At 48.9% G+C, this 23,165-nt stretch overlaps 1 protein-coding gene across 1 annotated transcript; it reads left to right on the forward strand.

Moving 5' to 3' along the window:
- The first annotated feature begins 1,736 nt into the window (after nucleotides 1-1,736).
- B3GAT3 (beta-1,3-glucuronyltransferase 3) lies at nucleotides 1,737-22,070 on the forward strand. The gene is made up of 5 exons (XM_033956927.1): nucleotides 1,737-2,173; nucleotides 2,266-2,443; nucleotides 19,669-19,999; nucleotides 20,745-21,035; nucleotides 21,153-22,070. Exons 1-5 carry the CDS (start codon nucleotides 2,092-2,094, stop codon nucleotides 21,249-21,251), a joined length of 981 nt encoding a protein of 326 aa, XP_033812818.1. The 5' UTR covers nucleotides 1,737-2,091; the 3' UTR covers nucleotides 21,252-22,070.
- Nucleotides 22,071-23,165: the final 1,095 nt, after the last annotated feature.

Raw genomic sequence — 23,165 nt, forward strand, 5'->3', positions numbered from 1 at the left:
TTTGCATAGACTATACAAATTGCTTTTTATGGGGGGTTTTTGTATGGGTCTTCAGAATGCAAACGGACACATTATACTTCCGTTTGTTCAAATCTCCATCGATCCAACTTTTATTGATTTTTTTTAATATTTAATTTAACTTTTCTTATTGTTTTTAAGTTATAAAACTTGCTCATTAAACTTTTCACTTAGCTCATGCTTATTCTTCAGTGCATATATCTTCCATTAAACCACCTCTCCTGCCATGCATGTTTCACATGTTATACAGCATGTTTTATACATTATATGTTTCACATGTTATATGGCAGATGCTAGCTCCCTCAAATGGTATGTTGCCCCTCGATCCTGAAGAAAATTTCCAGTGATACATGCATGTCGGGAAAGGTGGTTTAATGGAAGATATTACATTACATTACATTACTGACTTCTAGAATAAGCATGAGCTAAGTGAAAAGTTTCATGAGCAAGTTTTATAACTTAAAAACAATAAGAAAAGTTAAATATTTTAAAATAATTTTTAAAAATCAATAAAAGTTGGATCGATGGCAATTTGAACAAATGGAAGTATGATATGTCCGTTTGCATTCTGAAGACCCATCCAAAAAAACCCCATAAAAAGCAATTTGTATAGTCTAAGCAAATGGTGAACTCAGTATTGTAATCAATTGAAACTAGTATTATCATTTCAGATTTGCTATTTAAGTATTAGATTGAGTGGCTGTATTTTTAAGCATCTCCTTTATTTCCAGCATGTCTTCCTTCCCTGCTCCCTTGATGATGCAGCATCTCTTTTCTGTTTGGTCCCCCTTGAGTTCCACAGAATGTTTCTTTTAGTGGCATAGCCTTGGGTGCATAGACTCACCCCACACACACAAAATTTAGGTTCAGGCCCCTCCCTTCAAATTGAAGCAGTCTGCTGTTTGGCTGGTAGGGGTTCCCAAGACCTCCCAGCAGAAGCCCTTCCTCTCTCCTTGTGAAGGCAATTAGCACCACTTTTCCTAGGTTATCCCTATGGTGGTTAACCCCCCCCCCCCCCCCCCCGCCTTTTTGTGAATCTGAGCATGAATGAGGGAGATCTGTTTTCTGTGCATGCTCAGGTTTTATGAACAGGGGAAGACATGGTAGGTTTCACAAAAACAAACGTACATAAGTTGCCTCCACTGGGTCAGACCAGAGGGCCATCGCGCCCAGCGGTCCGCTCCTGTGGCGGTCCATCAGGCCTATGGCCTGTGAAGTGGTCCCTGACTATTGCTACGCTCTACTTCTATCTGTACCCCTCAATCCCCCTATCCTTTAGGAACCTATCTAAACCTTCCTTGAACCCCTGTAGTGTGCTCTGGCTTATCACAACCTCCGGAAGCGCGTTCCATGTGTCCACTATGGTAGGGCAGGGGTGTTAGCAGATGCTAGCAAGGTTTTGATTGGCAGGGGAAGCGACTGCTGCCTGGCTCTGTGATATGCCAGCTCAGGTATATGAATGCAGGTGGGGCAAAATTATGTGTGTGTTCCCCCTAAAAAAAAAAATTGGGCTCAAGAACCCCCAAATTAGAAATCTGTCTAGGTGCCTAATCTCCTCCCTTTCTCCACCTTATTCCACCCTCGGTGTCTAGCAAGTCTCTCCTCCCTAGATGATAATGCCAGCCAACTTCTTCCCCTCCTGCAACAGTTTCCCCTCTCCCCGTTGATACGGCCCTCCCCCTTCTAGCCGCAGCAAGCTCAGTTGTAAATGAGCAAACACCGCTGTTGTGTTTTGATTGCCTCCGCCTTCTCTATGGCCCAACCACTGAGCTAGCGAGTTCGTCATGTGGGCAGGGTTCCGCCCACACAGTAAAGGAATAGCGCGTTATGGGGGTCGAGACCCGGAAGAAAAAGACTGAGCACGTTAGCGGAAAGTAGTAGCGTCAGTCAAAGCAGAACAGCACTCCGTTTTAGAGATAATATTGTACTTAAAGCATCTAGAGTGTCCGTCTTTTACCTTCTTCCTGGGCTGAATGGAAAGGGGAACGGCGATAGTGGGAGCTCAGATCCGGAGAGCGTCTGGTGCAGATTTTCAGCTTCCTGTTTGATAGGTGGCGGCCATCCGGACCCAGTATGAAGATCAAGCTGAAGAACGTCTTTGTTGTTTATTTTATGGTGTCAGTCATCGGGTTGCTGTATGCGCTCATGCAACTGGGTGAGTACGAGGGACCAGGAAGACAGGCCTCCTGTTCAGGCGTATCTGCCACCTTTCACATCCTGAATTCATCTTATCCGCTTTTTTTACAGGTCAGCCCTGTGACTGCACCCACCACCTCAAGTCAACCAGTGACCTGATCCGTGCCAAGGACAAGAAAATCTCTCAGCTGCAGAATGAACTGAAGAGGCTGGAAGCTGCAGGGAAGTCCGAAAAGCAGCCTACCTCTACCCTTCCTACTATATATGCGATCACACCCACCTACTCCAGGTAAGAGACCAGTTAGTCTAGGGTTCCCAGCTGGCTCCAGATTTGGTTACCAAAGTTAATGCAATCTTCAGTTTATCTCAAAGGAAGCAAGGATTTGAGGTCTTTAACACCTTCCAATTAAACAAATACCATAAATAGATTGTAACCTACCCTCTCTAACTTTATTCCATATGTATTTTCCATCCTATAAGTTCACATAGAATTTTTCTTTTTTTCAACCATCTTTATTTTCTCTTCTTTATTAATTTCCAGGTACTTTAGTTAGATTGTGAGCCTTCGGGACAGTAAGGGAATTTTTTAAGTACCTTCTTACTTCTCATTTATAATCTTAATGTATATTTTCTTCAAACCGCTTAGAACCTAAAGGATATAGTGGTATATAAGAAATACATTACATTTATTTGAAAAGAGATAAACTTGAAGAATTGGAGCTACAAATTCTTCATGTATTAACCTCGGTAGGCAAATCTAGAGCCAGTTGACATTCTACACCCTACTATACCGTCTCAGTATTTCTCAACCTGCAGTATATGTACTCTAGGGTTACATGGGATGACCGCTGCCTGCCTGCCCCCTCCCCCGATAAAAGGCGCATGCAGTGATTATACTCCACTGGCCCTGAACCTTTCTACCGATGTCAGAATTGATGTTGGGGGTGGGGAGGCTTGTGGGCTGGCAGCGTACAATCGCATGCGCCTGGCCCTTCCTTACCCAGAGTTGCGGTGTGGGATGATTGGATGGAGCGTGTCATGTGGCGGTGGCAGGTGCTGTGGGAGGGTGGAGGGAGCATGTCGGGTGGCAGGGAGAAATCAGTGGCGGCTTCACCAGGGGCAGGCAGGCTTTGGCAGGGGACGACTTCAGGGGGGGACAAAGGCTGGAAGGCATTGAGGGAGAGGGGGCACAAACTCGACAGAGAAAAAAGGGGGCATGAACATTGGACACAGAATGGAGAGAGAAAGGGGGCACCAACTTGGGTCATAGGTGGGAAGGGAATAGAAAGGGAGAATTGTTAAGCATGAGTGTGTGAGTGAAAGATGGTGCACATGGGGAAAGGAAAATTGGACATGGAGAGAGAGGAGTGAAGTAGAGATGCAAGGGGAATAGAAGGATGAGAGGGAGAAATGTTGGATATGGTGGTGGAGAGGGACAGATTGAAGGAGATGCAAGGGGAGGAATGTTCGGCATAGTGATAGAGGGAGAGATGTGGCATAGTATTGGAGAGAAGAGAAATGGGGCTGGTGGACAGTGGTGAAAAATGCTGCATATGATCAAAATGTCAGTTTTGAGAACTTATATTTGTTTTCTATATTTTGCACTATATTTGTCTATTTTTCTATAGTTGTTACTGAGTTGACTTTGCATTTTTTAGTCAACTGCCTTGACCTCTTTGAAAAAAACCCAAATCTAAATAATTAACATTTTCTCTGCATACAGTGTGCTTTGTGATTGTTGTGTTTTTTTTTAATTTTGTGGTTACCATTATGTTTTAATAAGATTATATTTGTGTATATGAAAAATGAATGGAAGAAATTGCATTAAAATTAGTACTATTATTATGGGGTGAAGTCATGGGCAGAGCTTGGGCGGGGGTACTCTGTTGATATTTGTTAGGCTTAGGGGGTACTTGGCTTGTAAAAGTTTGACAGCTTGTAAAAGTTAACAAACTCTGGTCTAGACCACCTCAATCACATAAGGGGCGAAATCTGTGTCATGGGCCAATTTTTTTATTAAGATACTAAGGCCCAGATTACATTACATTACGGATTTCTATTCCGCTTGTACCTTGCGGTTCTAAGCGGATTACATTGGAAGATAACTGGGCATTTCCAGGAAGTTACATTACATTGGAAGGTAGTTAGTTTCAAGTTACATAGTGAGGTTTCAGGTTATTTTGTGACATAGAGAAGAAGATTCCAGCATGATGGGATTCATGTTAGGTTAGCTATTCAATCGCTGTTGGCCGATTCCTGGCCGATTTTGAAACAGTGATTGAGTCACTATCTTTTTTGCATGCAAACTCCCTGACTTAATCACTCAGTGAGCGATTGAGTTGGGGCAGCCCTGACAGTATTGAGAGGAGAAGCATCCTCCTCTCACTGCTGTCAGGGCTTCGGTGGGGGGGGTGTCATTTTTATTCAATGGCAGAGATATTTTGCGTGTATTACACACGCAAAATATTTTGCCAATGAAAAAAAACCCTTCCTTCCCGACAAAGTGCCGCCTCCCTCCCGCCCCCCAAAAATGCCTGCCGCCGCATGTTGATGCCCGTGACTAGAGAATGACACGGGGAGCGATCCCCGCAGGGAGCTGCGGCGTGGCTGCGGTTTGGCTGCGGGTTATGGAGACTCCAAAGCCAAATCGCCGCAGACACGGGGACAAAAGTTTTCACCGCCCGCAAAAACGGTGAAAAGATTTGTCCCCGCAGGCCAATGTACCCCCTTCTAGGAACCGCTATTTACCTGTGTTTCACCGTGTTCGTGACCGGGTGTTTGATGTCGCCGCCATGTTGTCTGTCTCCTCCAACTCTCGATCCAACTTGCACGTTGCCGCATTGACTCCGCCCCCCAATATACTGGCTCCTCATTTGTCAGATCAACCCTTCCTGCCAATAGAACCCGCCCCCCCCCCTCCCCGACGATCGCCGGCAGGAAGGTGCTCAGCCCTTCATGCCGACAGAACCAGCCCTCCCCAACGATCGCGGCAGGAGGGTACCCATCCCCTCCTGCCTACCCCAACAGCCCCCCCGACGATCACAGCAGGAGGATATCCAACCCCTCCTGCCAGCTCCCCAACAGCCCCCCTATGATCACTGGTAGGAGGGTGCCCAACCCCTCCTGCCGGCCCCCCCAACGGCCCCCTATATCGCCAATAGGAGGGTCCCCAACCCCTCCTGCCGGTCCCTCCCCCAACAAACCCCGCCATCCCGAAACACCACCCTTAGTCTTACTTTCCAAGTTGGACCGGATAGCTCCTCGCTCGTCTGGCCAGCAGGCATGCCTCCGTCCAAATGAGGCGGGCCCGCCCCTCCCCTCCCCTGCCTAACCCACAGGATCCTAGGGCCTGATTGGCCCAAGCACCTAAGGCCCCTCCTATAGCGGGAGTGGTTTTAGGTGCCTAGACCAATCAGGCCCTAGGATCCTGTGGGTTGGGCAGGGTAGGGGCGGGCCCACCTCATTTGGACGGAGGCAAGCCTGCTGGCCATACGTGTGAGGAGCCGTCCGGTCCAACTTGGAAAGTAAGACTAAGGGGGTTCCGGGGTGGGAGGGTTCGTTGGGGGGGGGGGCCAGCAGGAGGGGTTGGGTACCCTCCTGCCGGCGATCTTAGGGGAGGCCATTGGGAGGACCGGCAGGAGGGGTTGGGTACCCTTCTGCTGCGATTGTCGGGAGGGCCGTTGGGGGGGGGGTCTACAGGAGGGGTTGGGTGCCCTCCTGCCGTGATCGCTGGGGGGAGGGGAGACTTGCAGCCGTAGCCACGGTCACTATGCTAATCACGGCAGGGAGATCTTTGCCGCGATTAGGTACAGCGGCCGCGTCTACTTACCATGTAGGCTAACATTGTAAGCATTAAAAGTACATGTCGTGTTTGTTTTTGTATAGTTATTAACTAATATTTAACTAAGTTTTAAAGTTTTATGTATGCAGCAGTGACGGTGACGGGGCGGTGAATGGGGTTGCAGTGGCGGTGACGGGGCGGTGAATGGGGTGGCAGTGGCGGTGACGGGGCGGTGAAGGGAATGGCGGTGACGGGGCGGTGCAGAGGATGGTGAGACGGGGACGGGGCGGTGACGGGGACCAATTTTTTCACCGTGTCATTCTCTACCCGTGACCACAAACAAATGGCAGGAGGGATGCCGACCCTCCTGCCATCGGCGCTTACCCCCACGCTGCTTAAAAATATGGCAGGAGGGATACCGACTCCCTCTTGCCATCGGGCCCAATCCCGACTGTCCACCCCCCCCAAAAAAAAAAAACCTTCTTGTTCCCTTTCCCCCTCTCTATACCTGTAAAAAAATTGGGAGCAGGAGGAGTGCTCGGTCCCTCCTGCTCCTCCGGACTCTTGTGTCACCGCCCCAGTATATCATGTGATGCACAAGGAGGGGCCTAAGACCCTGATTGGCTCAAGTGCCTCAGGCTCCTCCCCCATGGAAGGGACCTGAGGTGCCTGAGCCAATCAGGGACTTCCTTAGGGCAGAGCCTAAGCAGGTCCCTGATTGGCCAAACTTGAAGATGTGATGGAAATAAGAAACACTGTCTTCCAGATGAGGAACTTGTGTGGTACCTCCTCCAGTGGTTCGAAGGGGTGGTCTGTCAGTATGCATTGGATAATGCTAAGGTCCCATGCAGGTGGAGGACAGCGGGCCAGTGGGTGCAGGTTTGCCAAGCCTTTCATAAGCTTGGTGACAAGTGGATGTGTTGCCAGGGTCTTCCATCTGGGTGTGGAATGCAGAGATGGTACTCAGGTGTACTTTGATAGAGGATGTTCTCAGGCCCGTCGTGGACAGGGTAAGTATTGGAGGATTGCTGGGATCAGGCAAGTGAATGGTTCTTTTCCCTCTATGGTACACCAGGTGTGGAACCTTTTCCAATTGAGCACATATGATTTTCTGGTTGATGGGCAACTGGCTGCGGTGTACTGGTGAGGAGGAGGATGAATAGGTTGTTCTGTAGTGCTTCCTTATGCTTTGCCTATGTGTAGTGTGCTGTAATTGATCCCCTCTGTTAGTTTCCTGTAGCTGTGCCTTTAAGGGGGCGGAGCTTGAGGCACTGCTTCATGGCAGTGCTGGAGCTGGGTTTCCTGGAGCTGTATCTTTAAGGGGCGGAGTCAGGCTCTGAGGCGTCATCCAGCAATGAAATGGTGGCTGGAGATCTTCCTGGGTGCAGGCAGCATGGCTAACATGACCATATGTTCCATTTTGGACGGAACTGTCCTGTTTTTAATTACATTGTCCCGAAGCACACCCGAAATGTCCCGTTTTTGGAGCCCAGGATTTCTTCCTACTTCCCCGACGCAGCAACAGGCCAGGCACTGCAGCGACTGCACTGCATAAGCACCGGGACTACAAGCCGCCTCAAACACAACACCCCCACCGCCGTCAATTCCGACGTCGGAATTGACGTCGGGGGGGGGGGAGGAGGGAAGGCGTGTAGGCCTGGTGCATGTGCAGTTGCAGGCGCCTTGGTATTGCTGAAGCAGGGTGCATCGGGGAAACAGGGTGGCTTGGCTTGAGGGGGGGCAGGGGAAGCAGGGTGTATTGGGAGGGGCAGGGAGAAAGAAAGAAAGGATGCGGTCAGAAGGAAGCGTGAGCGGACTGCTGGGCAGGACCCAGCAGCGGCAATTCTTATATTCAGAGACTCATGAAACCACCAAACAGCAAATGATTTTATTTTAATTTTAGTGATCAAAATGTGTCGGTTTTGAGCATTTATATCTGTTGTCTATATTTTGCATTATATTTAATTGGATTCGGGGGAGGATCCAGGAGTCCTGTCCTGTTTTGAGGAAAAAAATAAATGGTCACATTAAGCATTGCGTCTTTTCCCTGCTGCTTCGTTATGGCGCGGAGGGGGTAGGAGACCTTTGGCCTTTGCCCCTGCCTGCAGGTTTCCCGTTTTCGGCTCGATCAGCGGATTGGCTGTTGGGGAGGCATTGTCCATGCCGGCAAGCCACATGATCAGTCTGTGCAGTGCCGGCTGAGGATCCTGGTGCAAGAGGTGAGCTGGGGATGTCGGGCTTGCTTGTTGTGCCTCTGCCCATGCTGGCTGTGCGAGTGCTGCTGTGGGTGTTTGGGTCCCCAACAGCGCTGGTGCTTGTTGTTTTAGTTTTCTTTTGCGGCTCTTCCAACGCCGCTTGCAGGGAGTTTATCCGGTTTCTGCGAGTTCTTGGGGACATCTGGAGGAACTGGGGACAGTCGGCCATTAGATGGGCTTCACCGAGGCAGCAGACACAGAGCGCATGGGGGGGTCCATTGAGCTCATTTTCTTTCTGCAGCTTGGGCATTACTTAAAATCCGGTTTTGCAGCGTTTTTTTCTGCCTTTTTCTTTTCTTGCTCTGGCATTCTTCTTTGATTCTGGTTGTTGTAATTTTTCTTTGGAGAGCAGTTAATCCAGCTGTTGGATATGGCAGATAATTTAAACTGAGGATCACAGGGGCTAGCACAGTCTTATATAGGGCAACCTGCATATGCTCAGAGGGGGCTTTTCCCCAAAAGCCTTACTTTGAGCACTAGGAGAGCAAATCCAGATTGGGAGCGTCGGATGACATCACCAATGTGTGGCTACTCATCCTGCTTGTCCATGGAGAAACACAGTTACTGGCAGGTATGCAGCAGTCGGGTTTTATGATAGTAAAACCCAATTCAAAATAGCCAAACAATTGTTAGTGAATCAATCGCTTGACTATTTTGCATGGGATTTTACTAATTTGCATGGGAGGATCAGAGCAGAGAATGATCAGGCAGCAGTTTAGTGAAACGGGTTGGGGAACGATCACAAAACCAGTAAAACTGGTTTTGCTACTGTCGGTACAGGATCGGAAGGTGTAGTCTTAGTAGAAGGATTCTGGGTTAGATGGACCATTGGTCTGACCCAGTATGACTCTTCTTACATTCTCTTGTTCCTCAGAGCATCTCCATTGACCACTACCTTCTGTCATCTTCCTCTCAACCAGTCCCTAACTCAAGTCTATCTCTTTGGGGCCCATCCCAAGGGCACTCAGTTTATTTATTAGATGTCTGTGTGGAACACTGTCAAAGGCTTTGCTAAAATCTAAATACAGTGAGTGGTACCTTGGTTTACGAGCATAATTTGTTCCAGAAGCGTGCTCGTGAACCAAATTACTCGTATATCATTTCCCCCCTCCCCCCCGAAGCCAATACCACTGCTCTACCCACTCCCCCCCCCCCCCCCGAGAACCAGCATTGCCCCTCCGCTCACGAAAGCCCCCCCCCCCCCCGCATTCCGACATCCTCCCTGTACCCATCACCCACCCGAACACATCACTTACCCCCCATCTGGCACCCGGCACCAACGCACAGGACATGCCGGTGCCCGAAGATCTGTCGTCCTTTTTGCTGGGCCTTGAGCATCTGCGCATGCTCAAGGCCTTAGTTCCTGCTCTCTCCGAGATTCTCGGAGAACATTGCCTTAGAACCTTTATTGATCTCTATCCGGCAGAACCCTCAGATCTCAGGAATAACTTGTAGCAAGCTTGAAATAAAGATGTCTGCTTACGCTGACGATGTATTGATATATACCAATCCCCAATCCCTCCCAGCATTACTGGAGTCCATATCAACTTATTCAAAATATTCTGGATACAAATTAAACACCTCCAAAACCGAACTGATGCCACTCAATAAATTTGTTATTAAGAATGATATGGTGGAATACAACTTTCAATGGGCCAATACTAAATTAAAATATTTGGGATTACACTTTGGGAACACAATTGAAGACACAATAATGTTTACCTCTACTGATATTATAGACAACATCATTAGATTGACAAAGAGATGGTCATCATTAAATCTTACATGGTGGGGGAGACTGGAGTCGATGAAAATGATAATTACACCTAAAATCCTTTATCCTATAAGTCTGCTCCCAATTCTTCTCCCAAAAACAGTCTACACTAAAATCGATCAATTATTGACTAAGTTTCTATGGAATAACAAAGTACCCAGAATAGCTTTACGTAAACTGAAACAGTCTCATCAGAATGGAGGGGTGAACTTCCTGGATTTTTTGGACTATCATTATGGTTTCCTGCTCAGACAATGTTCACGGTGGATACTTCACTCTGATCAAACCGAATATCATGCATCCTAGTTGGGGCTTGATCAGGAATTATATTGGTGGACAAATTTGACTTATCTCCCTTTTGTAACAAACATTGGGAGATTACAAACTAAAGATCACGTTCTAGATTCCTATAAACTAGCAATTCAAAATGTAGAAGATCTCTTGATCATTAAATGGAACAGATCTATGTACCTACCTTTATGGTGCAACCCTGACATTAAAATACATCATGTGGTAAACTGGAAAACTTGGACATCCTCTGATATTTGGACTCTACAACATATTTAATTAAACAAATACCATAAATAGATTGTAACCTACCCTCTCTAACTACATTCCATATGTATTTTTCATACAGTTCTTCACTGTCAGTTTAATTTCCATCCTATAAGTTCACATATAATTTTTCTTTTTTCAACCATCTTTATTTTCTCTTCTTTATTAATTTCCAGGTACTTTAGTTAGATTGTGAGCCTTCGGGACAGTAAGGGAATTTTTTAAGTACTTTCTTACTTCTCATTTATAATCTTAATGTATATTTTCTTCAAACCGCTTAGAACCTAAAGGATATAGCGGTATATAAGAAATAAATTACATTACATTACATTTATGACAGGAATAGTTAGATACCCTATGAAAAATTGTGCTCTTTGTATAAATTACCACCTTCGGGTTTTTTCCAATGGCTACAACTCAAGCACGCATTTCATGACCTTATACACTCAAAAGATAGATCATGGCTATTCCCAGACCTGCTGACCCTTTGTGACAAAATTGCCTTTCACAAAAAAGAGGCTTCCAATTGGTATAAATTATTAAGACTTCATAAAGTATACACTCCAGATAAGCTGATGAACACCTGGCATGAAGAGTTAGATTTAGATTTGGAGTTGGATGCTTGGGAAGGTATATGGGCTTTACCATATAAAGTTACTAGCTCGGCTGCTTTATACCAATCTTACTATTTTTTGCTGCACAGAGCGTACTGGACGCCACAAAAATTATCGAAATTACAGCATACAAATAAAGAGGGTCATTGCTGGTCCTGTAATCTGTCCATAGGAACTTTGAAACACATGCTTTTTGAGTGCCCTTTACTGAAGGACTTTTGGGCTCAGATTTGGTCTCATATAAACTCTTTGACGGGTAGTTCTTCAATCACATATTCCTACCTGATATCTACACTACACTCCCTGCAGGAGACATTTCAATTAATACAATTACTTTTACAAATTGCAATTCGAATCATCTTAGCTAATTGGAAGGACTTTTCTAATATCTCCTATAGTGAGTGGTGGAACACTGTTTACTTGTATGCCCGGTATGAAAGGGTTGCTGCTGAACATAATAATTTGCTTCAGAAGTTCACAAAATTGTGGGCACCACTGTCATGCGATGTGGATCTTGATTTGTCACATGTCTGTCCTGGTAGGCCAGAACCATGAACACGGTTTGTCATACTGTTTCATCTTTATGGTGTATATGAATCTACGTTCCACACTATAGTCTTAACTGACACACACTAGTGATAAGTTTATTAGTTGGGTTATGTTATTATTTCTTTTCTTACTATTTTTGTTGTCATAGACCACTTATATGTACATTCTATTGAGACATATTATGGTTATATGGTCCTTGACTGTTATATTATCCCAGGACAAGCAGGCAGCATATTCTCACATGTGGGTGACGTCATCTACGGAGCCCCAGCGCGGACAGCTTTTCAAGCAAACTTGATTGAAGTTTCAAGTTTGCTACACTGCACCACGCATGTGCATGCCTTCTTGCCCACTAGAGGGCGCATCCCACCTCGTGGTCCTCAGTTCAATTTCTTCCGCGGAGCCAGAAGCCCTGTGGAAATTGTGCTCTTGTTTTTCAAGCCTTCTGACACCGCGTCTGGGTTCGTTAGCTCGGTCGCTGTGCCTCATTTATTGTTTTTTCAGTTAGTCCGTCGTTTTTTTCGTCAAAAAAAAAAAAAAAAGTTTTTCTTTCCATCCGTTCGGCTCCGGGGGCTCCCGAGGGCCGCGGGACCTCGATCGCTCCCGGCCACTACTTTTTCATGTCCCGTCCCTCGACGGGCTTTAAGAAATGCACCCGGTGTGAGCGGTTGCTTTCTATCACCGACCCCCACCGGTGGTGCTTGCTCTGCCTTGGTCCGGAACACCCGACTGATTCCTGTGATAGGTGTTCCACTCTCCAGGCAAGAGCCCTTCGTCGACGCCGCGCCAGGATGGCGGACCTTTTTTCTGTTGACCCCGCGTCCGGAAAGGCCTCGACGTCTGCTTCGGCCCCGGCCTTGACCTCGGCGTGCCTCGACCTCGACTTCGAAGCCGACGCCCCCGACGAAGCCTGCCTCGGGTAAGTCCTCTTTTCCATCCCCGACTCCAGGGTCGTCGAAGAAGCCATCCTTGGGTTCCGCTACGGCGAGTGGGTCCTCCTCGGCCCCGCCCAGGACTCAGGCCACTCATGCCCTGAGGGAATACTCGAGACCGAGGTCGCCCTCCAGGGAGCATCCCCCGGCCTCGGACCTGCCTACCATGGTGGGGATACCGGCGTTCCAGGACTTGCTCCGAGCCTTGATTTCCTCGGAGCTTACTGGCGCCATCGAGCAGTTGCAGCGGGCTGTGACCTCGACTGCTTTGGCCTCGGGGGCTCCGACCTCGGCGACCTCCGTCTCGACGACTCCTTCGGTCTCGGCTGCCGGGGCACCACCGACCTCGGCGGCCCCGCCTGAGAGCAGCGTACGGCCCCGAGACATGGTGCGCAGGGTGAGACGGATTTCCTCCTCCTCGAGGTCATCCCGAGGTTCCTCACCCTCAGGCCGGCCTCGAGCGAGACGTCGCCCGAGGAAGCCGAAGCGTTCGCGGGGCTCTCCTCGGAGACGTGGTCGCTCTTCGCCGCTCGGGGGCCCAGCCTTGAGGGTTTCTGAGCTTCGCCTCGATAACCCGAGGCTTATCCGCTCTCCTGCGAAAGGGGGTTCTCGGGATTCTTCGCCGAGGAAAAGGGGGCGTTCCTCGATCCCTCGGACCCCGGGGACATCTCCTAGGGGCTCTTCCAGTCGGAGACGTTCCCCGACCCCCCTCTAGACCCTTGGATTTAGCTTCATGGGGCTCGGGGTCCGGAAGGGAGCCCCGGTATTCTCATGAGCCCTCCCCCTTTCGTTCGGCGGAGAGGTCGAGAACCCCCTCCCCGCCGGCCAGGCAGTCCTCCTTTTCTGGCTTTGTTCAGGACATGGCGCGTGCCTTGGGACTTGACCTCATGGCGGGGTCGCAATATACCAAGGAGTACCTCGAGGAGCAGGACCTCCCTGCTCCCCCGAGGGAATCCCCTCGGCTTCCCTTAAACAAGGTCCTTCTTCAGACCTTGCTTCGGAACCTGACTTCCCCTCTTACAGTCGCGGCGGTGCCGTCTAAGATGGAGTCCAAGTACAGGTCGATGCCACCCAAGGGGTTTGAAAAGGCCCAACTTTCCCACCAGTATCTGCTGGTAGAGTCTGCCCTCAAAAAGACACAACCCTCCTGGGTTTCTGCGGCGGTCCCGCCAGGCAGGGAGGGTCGGACCCTTGACAAGTTTGGTCGCCGCCTCTATGCCAATTCCTTCATGGCATCTAGGACATTGAATTATGCCCTTACCTATTCTTCCTATTTACGTGGCATGATACGGGATTTGCCACAATATCGTGAGGCCCTGCCGGACTCCCGCAAGGAAGGGTTCGACAAGTTCGTGTCAACCCTGTCTCAACTGAGGTTGTACCTCTTTCATTCGGTGTATGACACGTTTGAGTTGGTGTCGAGGGTGGCGGCCTTTGCGGTGGCCATGCGCCGGCTGGCGTGGCTACGCACCCTCGATATGGACCCAAATCTGCAGGAACGCCTTGCGGACTTGCCTTGCGTGGGGTCCGACTTGTTTGATGAGTCCCTGGAGGCGGCGACCAAACGGCTCTCGGAGCAGGAGCGCTCCTTGGCCTCCTTGGTCCGTCCGAAACCTCGGGCTACGCCGCAGAAATCCTTCCGGCCTCCCCCGAGGAGGTATCCTCAAAAGTCTACCCCGGCTTTTTCACAGCCACCACCTAGGCGCCCCCCGAGACAGGGCAGAGGGGGACAAACTAAGACTCCACCGCAGGGCCCTGCCAAGCCTGCGCCGTCCTTTTGACGGGATAGGCGGATGGGGCCGGCCCCCCTCCGCCTGCGCACCGGACCCCCTTCCCATTGGGGGTCGACTCCGGTCCTTTTACACGGCCTGGACCGAGATAACATCAGACACTTGGGTGCTCCGGACCGTCTCCGAGGGCTACTTGCTCAACTTTTGCGCTACACCGCCGGACCAATCTCCGGGGGCTTGCCCATGCAATCGAATCCAGCTCCCCGTACTTTTAGCCGAGGCCAGGGCTTTGTTGAGGCTTCGGGCAGTGGAACCTGTACCCTCCGACTAGCGGGGGCGGGGGTTTTACTCCCGTTACTTTCTGGTCCCAAAGAAAACGGGGGACTTGCGCCCCATTCTAGACCTCAGGAAGCTCAACAAATTCCTGGTCCGGGAGAAGTTCCGGATGCTGTCCCTTCCGGTGTTATATCCTCTCTTGGAGGAGGGAGACTGGATGTGCTCCCTGGACCTGAAGGAAGCGTACACCCATGTTGCGGTGCATCCCGCGTTCCGCAAATTCTTAAGGTTCCAGGTGGGCGAGCTGCACTTGCAGTACAGAGTCCTCCCATTCGGCCTGGCCTCGTCCCCTCGAGTCTTCACGAAATGTATGGTGGTAGTCGCTGCAGCCCTGAGGTCTCGGGGGCTTCAGGTTTTCCCTTACCTGGACGATTGGCTGATCAAGGCCCCGACCAGGGAAGGGGTTATCTCAGCGACCCGACAGTCTATTATCTTCCTTCAGCGACTAGGGTTCGAAGTGAACTTTCCCAAGTCCCAATTATGCCCGGCCCAATCTCTTCAGTTCATAGGCGCAGTGCTGGACACTGTTCGCCTCCGTTCCTTCCTTCCTCCTCCGCGGTTGGAGGCTTTGGTGCGGTTGGGTCGCCTGATCCTTCAGCTGCCGCTGGTGTCGGCCCAGCGCATGATGATGCTTCTGGGTCACATGGCCTCGACGGTCCACGTCACGCCGTTCGCCAGGCTACACATGAGAATTCCTCAGTGGACTCTGGCCTCTCAGTGGCGTCAGGAGTGCGACCCGGTCTCGTCTCGCATAACGGTGACTCCTTCTTTGAGACGCTCGCTCCGTTGGTGGACCAACTCTTCGAATCTTTCCGGGGGTTTGCTCTTTCTCGTCCCTCCACATCGCAAGGTTCTCACCACGGACTCCTCGGAATACGCGTGGGGGGCCCACCTCGACGGTCTGTGGACCCAGGGCCTGTGGTCGGCGGAGGACCGCCGCTGTCACATCAATGTGTTGGAGCTTCGCGCCATCTTTCTGGCGGCATGCGCATTCTGCCACCTGCTCCGCAATCAGGTAGTTCTCGTGCGAACGGACAACCAGGTGGCCATGTATTATGTGAACAAGCAAGGTGGGACGGGCTCTTGGCCCCTTTGCCGGGAAGCTCTGCGCCTTTGGGACTGGGCGATTTCCCAGAACATCTTCCTACGGGCGGTCTATATACAGGGGGAACAGAACTGCTTGGCAGACAGATTCAGTCGGCTTCTTCAGCCGCACGAGTGGTCACTCAGCTCCAGAGTCCTGCTCGAGGTCTTTCACCGCTGGGGGACTCCGCAAGTGGACTTGTTTGCCTCCCCGGAGACTCGCAAACTACCCCTGTATTGTTCTCGGATGTACTCACCGGACCGTCTGGAAGCGGACGCCTTCCTTCTCGACTGGGGAGGGAGGTTCCTTTATGCTTTTCCTCCTTTTCCCCTGATCTTGAGGACGTTGGTTCGTCTCAAATCGTCCAGAGCCACTATGATTCTCATTGCGCCTCGGTGGCCACGTCAACACTGGTTCTCCCTGCTTCTTCAACTCAGTGTCAGGGAGCCTCTGCTTCTGCCTGTGTTTCCCTCTCTGCTATCTCAGAGTCGGGGTTCGCTGTTACATCCCAATCTTCGGTCGTTGCATCTGACCGCTTGGTTCCTTTCCCCTTGACTTCAGTCCAGGTTTCACAATCGGTGCGGGAAGTTTTGGAAGCCTCACGCAAGGTCTCGACTAGGCTCTGTTATTCCCAGAAGTGGACCAGGTTTGCCTCCTGGTGTTCCTCGCGTCATCTGGAGCCGGATTCGGTCCCGGTGTCGTCGGTACTGGACTATTTGTTGCATCTGTCTAATTCCGGTCTGAAAACGACATCTGTCCGGGTGCATCTCAGTGCCATTTCGGCTTTTCATCGACACTTGGATGGTCGTTCTCTTTCGCTTCATCCCTTGGTGACGCGTTTCATGAAGGGTCTCATCAATGTTTGTCCCCCTCTGAAGCCCCCTCCTGTCGTTTGGGATTTGAATGTTGTCTTAGCTCAACTGATGAAACCTCCCTTTGAGCCTATCGACAAGTCTCTCCTAAAATTTTTGACTTGGAAGGTGGTATTTCTGATTGCTCTCACATCTGCTCGACGGATCAGTGAGTTGCAAGCTTTGGTTGCGGATCAGCCTTTCACTGTGTTTCATCATGACAAGGTGGTTCTCCGCACCCATCCTAAATTTTTACCTAAAGTTGTGTCTGATTTCCACCTCAATCAGTCCATTGTCCTTCCTGTGTTCTTTCCTAAGCCCCACTCCCATCCTGGCGAGACGGCGCTCCACACACTTGACTGTAAGAGGGTGTTGGCATTTTATCTCCAACGTACCAGGTCTCATCGGAAGGTTCCTCAATTGTTTTTGTCCTTTGATCCTAATCGTTTAGGACACCCTGTTTCCAAGCGCACCTTGTCCAACTGGTTGGCTGCTTGTATTTCTTTTTGCTACGCTCAGGCTGGTCTCCCGCTCTCGGGTCGAGTCACAGGGCATAAGGTCCGAGCGATGGCAGCTTCGGTTGCTTTCCTCCGATCCACTCCTATGGAGGACATATGTAAAGCTGCCACTTGGTCTTCGGTTCATACGTTCACCTCCCACTACTGTCTGGACTCTTTGTCCAGAAACGACGGCCGGTTCGGCCAGTCGGTGTTACGTAATCTGTTTTCTTAAATTGCCATCCTCCCACCTGCCCTTTTTTGGTTGGCTTGGAGGTCACCCACATTTGAGAATATGCTGCCTGCTTGTCCTGGGATAAAGCACAGTTACTTACCGTAACAGGTGTTATCCAGGGACAGCAGGCAGATATTCTCATAACCCCGCCCGCCTCCCCGAGGATGGCTTCTTTGCTAGTTATGGAACTGAGGACCACGAGGTGGGATGCGCCCTCTAGTGGGCAAGAAGGCATGCACATGCGTGGTGCAGTGTAGCAAACTTGAAACTTCAATCAAGTTTGCTTGAAAAGCTGTCCGCGCTGGGGCTCCGTAGATGACGTCACCCACATGTGAGAATATCTGCCTGCTGTCCCTGGATAACACCTGTTACGGTAAGTAACTGTGCTTTATTGACAAAACACCAATAAAACTGATTGAACTAAAAGAAAAGAATAATTTAGTCAGTGAACCCAATCCCCATCACTCACACTCGCTTCCCAACTTTCACACACATACATAAGTATTAAATATATCAGCTTTGAGTGACTAGATTTTTAAATATTTATAACTTATCTGAGTGTTTCCGGTATGGCATATAGCACAACTAAACATCACAGAATACACCGCCACAGATTACACTGGTGGCATATTCTATGATGATTGGTATTAGTTGAGCTATTTGCCATATCGGAAACACTTAGATAAGTTATTAAATATATCAGCTTTGACTAGACTTTTGAATATTTATATTTATCAAGAAGATGCATTAAATAATATATGCCTGAGCTCATGAGGAAGCATCGCAGCTTGTAACTGCATAAAACTTTGGTGGCTTTCTGCACCATGGAGTGCCGCTTCTGAAGGCTCAATAAGCATTTATTTGCCTAGAGGCTGATTGTTCAGCACTACTATTTGCTCTACATCTATCTTTGGCATTAACATTCAACTTTCTTCCATTTTTCTGCTTCCTTCTCAATCTATTTTTCCATGTCTTCCCCTCTTCTCCATACATGTGTACCTGCCTCCTTTTCCCCTATTCCCATCAATCCTAAACAGCATTTCTTCCATCTCTTTTCCCTTCTCCACTCCTCCCATCCCTGTGCACCATCTTCTTCCTCTCTCCCCTCCTGTGTTCTGATATCTGTTTTCCCCCTTGCTATAGTCTGACATATTTTTTCTCTCCTTCCCATAGTTTGGCATTTTTATCGCTTCCTTCCTGTCCCTCCTTCTCCCTACTGTGGTCTGGCATCTCTCTCTTCTCCTTCCCTCCCCTTTCTTGTTGTCTGACATCTCTTCTTCTATTCCCCCTATCTGGTTTCACTCTCTTTTTCCTGCAGTCTGGCATATCTCTCTCACTTTCTTCCCTTCTCTTCCCTCCCCCTTCATGTAGTCTACTCTTTCTTTGCAGTCTATCATATCTCTCCCCTCCCATCCCTGCTTTGCACCGTTGCCCACTATCTTTCTCTCCCTTCTGTTTTCAGCATCATAAGTTCTTCCCCTCTCTCCCACCCCAGCCTCCCCATTCTACTTAAGAAGCTGGTCTAGGGGGTTTCCTGGCCTGGAATTTTCTCCCCTTTCTATCCACGCCAATCTGACATCATCCTCCCCTTCAGTCTTGCAGACGCATCCATTTTTGTTGCAGGGGACGGCCAGCCTCGGCAGCAATTCTCAACTGCCGCATGTGGCCCCTTCCTGTGTTTTCCTTTTGCCGCGGTCAGTCCCCAATGACGCAACTTCCTGTTTTCACCTGGCAGAGGGCCGCAAGTAGCAGTTGAGAATTGATGCCGGGGACAGCTGCCCCTTGTAACAAAAATGGGTGTGTCTGCAAGAGCAGGAGAGGAAGATGCCGGATCGGTATGGATAGAAGGGGGTGGACACACCGACCACTAGGGGCCCCCCAGAGCCTTGGGGCCCAGTGTAGCTGCCCTGTTTGCTCCCCCCTAAATCTAGCCCTGTGCTGCGGCACAGTCACAGAGGGCCACATAAAACGGGCAGGTGGGCCGATTCAGCCCACGTGGACCTTGTGTTTGACACGTGGTCTAGACTGCCACCCTACTTTATTGTGGAGAGGGACTATTCTACCACCCTATTCCATCCTGGGGATGAAAGACCTTGCTGTCATATACTACCAGTCTTTTAAGAAGGACTTCGTGCCAGCATTAGAAGTAGTTACAGATGAATATGGTACTTTTCTACAAGCTAGTTCTGAATGACAAGAGACATCCTCTGGCCTAATTCTTAATCTCCTTCACCCTTGGCTCTGCTGAAACACTGCATCTTTGAATGTCATACTCCTGAGGAGAAGCATATTTCCTGATGGGGTCTCTCCTTTCTCTCCAGACTAGTGCAAAAAGCTGAGTTGCTGCGGCTGTCACAAACTTTTCTTCATGTAAAGAATTTTCACTGGATTGTGGTGGAGGACTCTGTAACAAAGACCAGGCTCGTTGGAGACCTTTTGACACAGAGTGGACTGAAGTTTACACACTTGAATGTGGAGACCTCCAGTGATTATAAGCTAAAACAGAATGATCCAAGCTGGTTGAAGCCACGAGGCGTGGAGCAGCGCAACTTGGGGCTACAATGGCTGCGAGAGAACCGTGAACTTAGTGAAGAAGGGGTGGTTTACTTCGCTGACGATGACAATACTTACAGTTTACAGTTGTTTGAGGAGGTATTTATGTGCAGCACGACACAGCCAGGGTCTGTATATAGTAAAACACTTACTCTATAGAATTAGAAAGCATACGGAGGAAAACAAGTATTCCACTTGGCTAAGGAGCAAACAGAAAGAAACACATACTTTTCTCTGTCAGGAAGCGAGGGGTGGCAGAGTACAGCAGAAATGGATTAGGGAAATAAACTTCTTTTAAATTGAGAGCGATCTGGGATAAGAAAGTAAGTACATGAGAGCAGTAACAGGGACATAGCCAGACACCTAATTTTGGGCAGGCCTGAGGCCAAAATGGGTGGATATGACAACCATGCTGCCTAGCATTTCTCCTTCCCCCACCCCCAGGTGATCAGGAAGCAGGGCACCTAACTACACCCCCCAGTAATTTTAAATCCTTTAGGTCTTTGCTGGCAGAAAACAGCACCTCATGCCCCTTGATCATACCAGCTCCAAGCATTCTCGCTGATCCAACTTCCAAGTCCCATAAACAAGTTTTATCAGCAGGAAGGCTCAGACTAGCATGAGCAGGGGAAATGTGTTGATGGTTCCTGCTGGTGAGGGGGGTAGCTGTCAGGGAAGTGGAGTTAAGTAACTTTTTGATTTCCTGAAGGGAGAGAGTCGGGGGGGTCTTCAGCTGGCAGGGCTTGGGGATCCTGGCCAGCCACATTGCTGCTGTGCAAATCTGTGGCTACGCCATAGCTTTGCAACCCTAAAACTACCTAATTTATTTTGCTTTTTCCTGTAGATGCGATTCACCCATCAGGTTTCTGTCTGGCCTGTGGGATTAGTGGGTGGCTTGCGTTTTGAGCGTCCCTTGGTGGAAAAGGGTAAGGTTGTTGGATTTTACACCGCTTGGAAACCAAACCGACCCTTTCCTATGGACATGGCTGGCTTCGCAATAGCCCTACAGCTGCTTCTGGCAAATCGAGAAGCAAAATTTGATCTGCTGGTGGAGCGTGGTTATCTGGAGAGCAGCTTGCTACAGTCCTTAGTGTCAATTGAAGAGCTAGAGCCGAAAGCAGACAACTGCAGCAAGGTGAGCAAAATCTCCTAGTCAAATACAAAGCAATGCTCTATACTGATTAGCCCTTCCATGCTTTTTTGACATTACACTTTCCTAAATACTGAGCTGAGATCCCATTGCCTGTTTCAGATCCTGGTATGGCACACACGCACTGAAAAACCCAAGATGAAACAGGAAGAACTGCTGCAGAAACAGGGTCTGGGATCGGACCTGAGCATTGAGGTTTAGGGCCCAGCCTGAGAGATCCAAGTCAATGCTGCTACCTATGTTCCCTCTAAGATGAGCATCATACATTCTAGCAGTGTCGCTCACAAAAATACTGAAAAATCTGGAAAATTGTTGGTTTTTAGAACTTGTTGCTCACATGAAAAAAATTTTTGAACTTGTCATTCACATGAGAAAAAATTTGCACGCACCTGGTCAAACCTTTAGAGGGAGTATTGGCTGCTACTTTAGCCCTCAAGTCAGAGGCAAGAGAGACTAAGTACCTCATCTCCCTCTCCTATTTATGTATTTATTAATCTGCCAACCATGCTGGAATGGAGATAGGTCAAAAGACAATTACTTTAGAAAAGCAACTATGAAGCATTAGCTGCAGTAGAAAAGGGGGAGGGGAAGGGTCAGATCCCACTCATGATCATGGTGATTTATGAACTTGAGTGCATGCCCACAGCTATTAGTTTTAGTCCACTGCTTCCCAGACTAGGCTCACTGACTCCTAGTAAATCATGTTTTTGGCTAGCTACAAAATATATTTGGTCTCCACTGTATGAAATTAGAGAATGACACAGGGACCGTTTACTGCGGTAAACCGCGGGTCACCGCAGTAAATTCGCAGGAATGGGGATAAGACCTTTCACCGCCCCGTGGTTGCGGTTTAAAGTTTTACTCTTATGGTAAAAATTGCACCCATGTCAGACTTGCCATCTTCTCCCCAGCTCCTCTTATGCCTATTTTACCTTCAGGAGCCTGCCACGATGAAGACAGAAGGAACCTAAAACCAAAGCCTGAGCCCAATGTGATTTGAAGAATAAAATTACCAGACAACAAAAAGAAAGAAAAATAAATTTATTTTATATTTTGTGATTAGAATATTTCAGAATTGAAATATGTATCCTGCTAGAGCTGGTATTAGACATAACTGGGGACAGCAAAGTCCAGGCTGTGCTTCTTTAGCTTCCAGCTGGCTTAGGGCTCACTCTCTGACCAGGTGGCAGTTGCCCTAGTTGCACTCCCCTAACATTATTCTTGCCATGTGTGACTAAAGTATTCTGTTAGCTTGATTTTTCTATGTAGCATTCTGTAGTAATTTAGTTTGTTCAGTTTTCACAATAGTGAAGGGGATATTTGTGAAAGGGAGGGTAGATGGGTTTTGTTGAACCTTGCTCTGTTTTATTTGTGTTTATAAAATGACAATTGTCAGAGGAGAAACTTCCGCCCACACAAACGCGACTGAAGGACGGCACAGGCAGGCTTCGCCGGCATCAGTTTCTTTTCTAAAGCGCTGCGAAGGTAAGTGATAGGGAGGGAGATAGATTTGGCTGGAGGGAAGGAAGGGGCTGCACACGCGATCGGTAACCGCACACCTTCCCTCCCTTACGTTTCTTTACGCCGCAAAGGTAAGGGGGAGGGAGATTCTCAGGCCGCTGAAGAGCGGTGAGGTGGCGAGGGAAGGGTGGATGCTGCGGGGACGGGGTCCGGTGACAGGGACAGATTTTTTCCCTGTGTCATTCTCTAATGCAAATCTACCTCATGCATATTCATTAGGGTCTGAAAAGCCATCTGTGGGAAGCTATAATGTAATCTGACTGCATGTTATCTGGTATGGTCTGAGTATTAAGCATGTCCTGTATTACCATGGTCCGGATTCTTAGAATTTCCTATTCATCCCACAAGCACCCACTTTCATGACTGATTAAAAACTTTAAAGAAAAGTCTCCACAACCCTTCTTTTCTTTCTACAGCTTAAGATCAGAAACTGTAATGCAGCTGGTGCAAAGGAAAACCTCATGATGAGGATCAGAGTTGGAAAAAACAAGACCACCGGGCTATGCATCAACTGTTACAAATTCCAGGCTTTGGAAAAAGCACAGTTACTTACCGTAACAGGTGTTATCCAGGGACAGCAGGCAGATATTCTTG

This window comes from Geotrypetes seraphini, chromosome 8 (assembly GCF_902459505.1).
Source record: "Geotrypetes seraphini chromosome 8, aGeoSer1.1, whole genome shotgun sequence".
In the NCBI taxonomy this organism is placed as follows: Eukaryota; Metazoa; Chordata; class Amphibia; order Gymnophiona; family Dermophiidae; genus Geotrypetes; species Geotrypetes seraphini.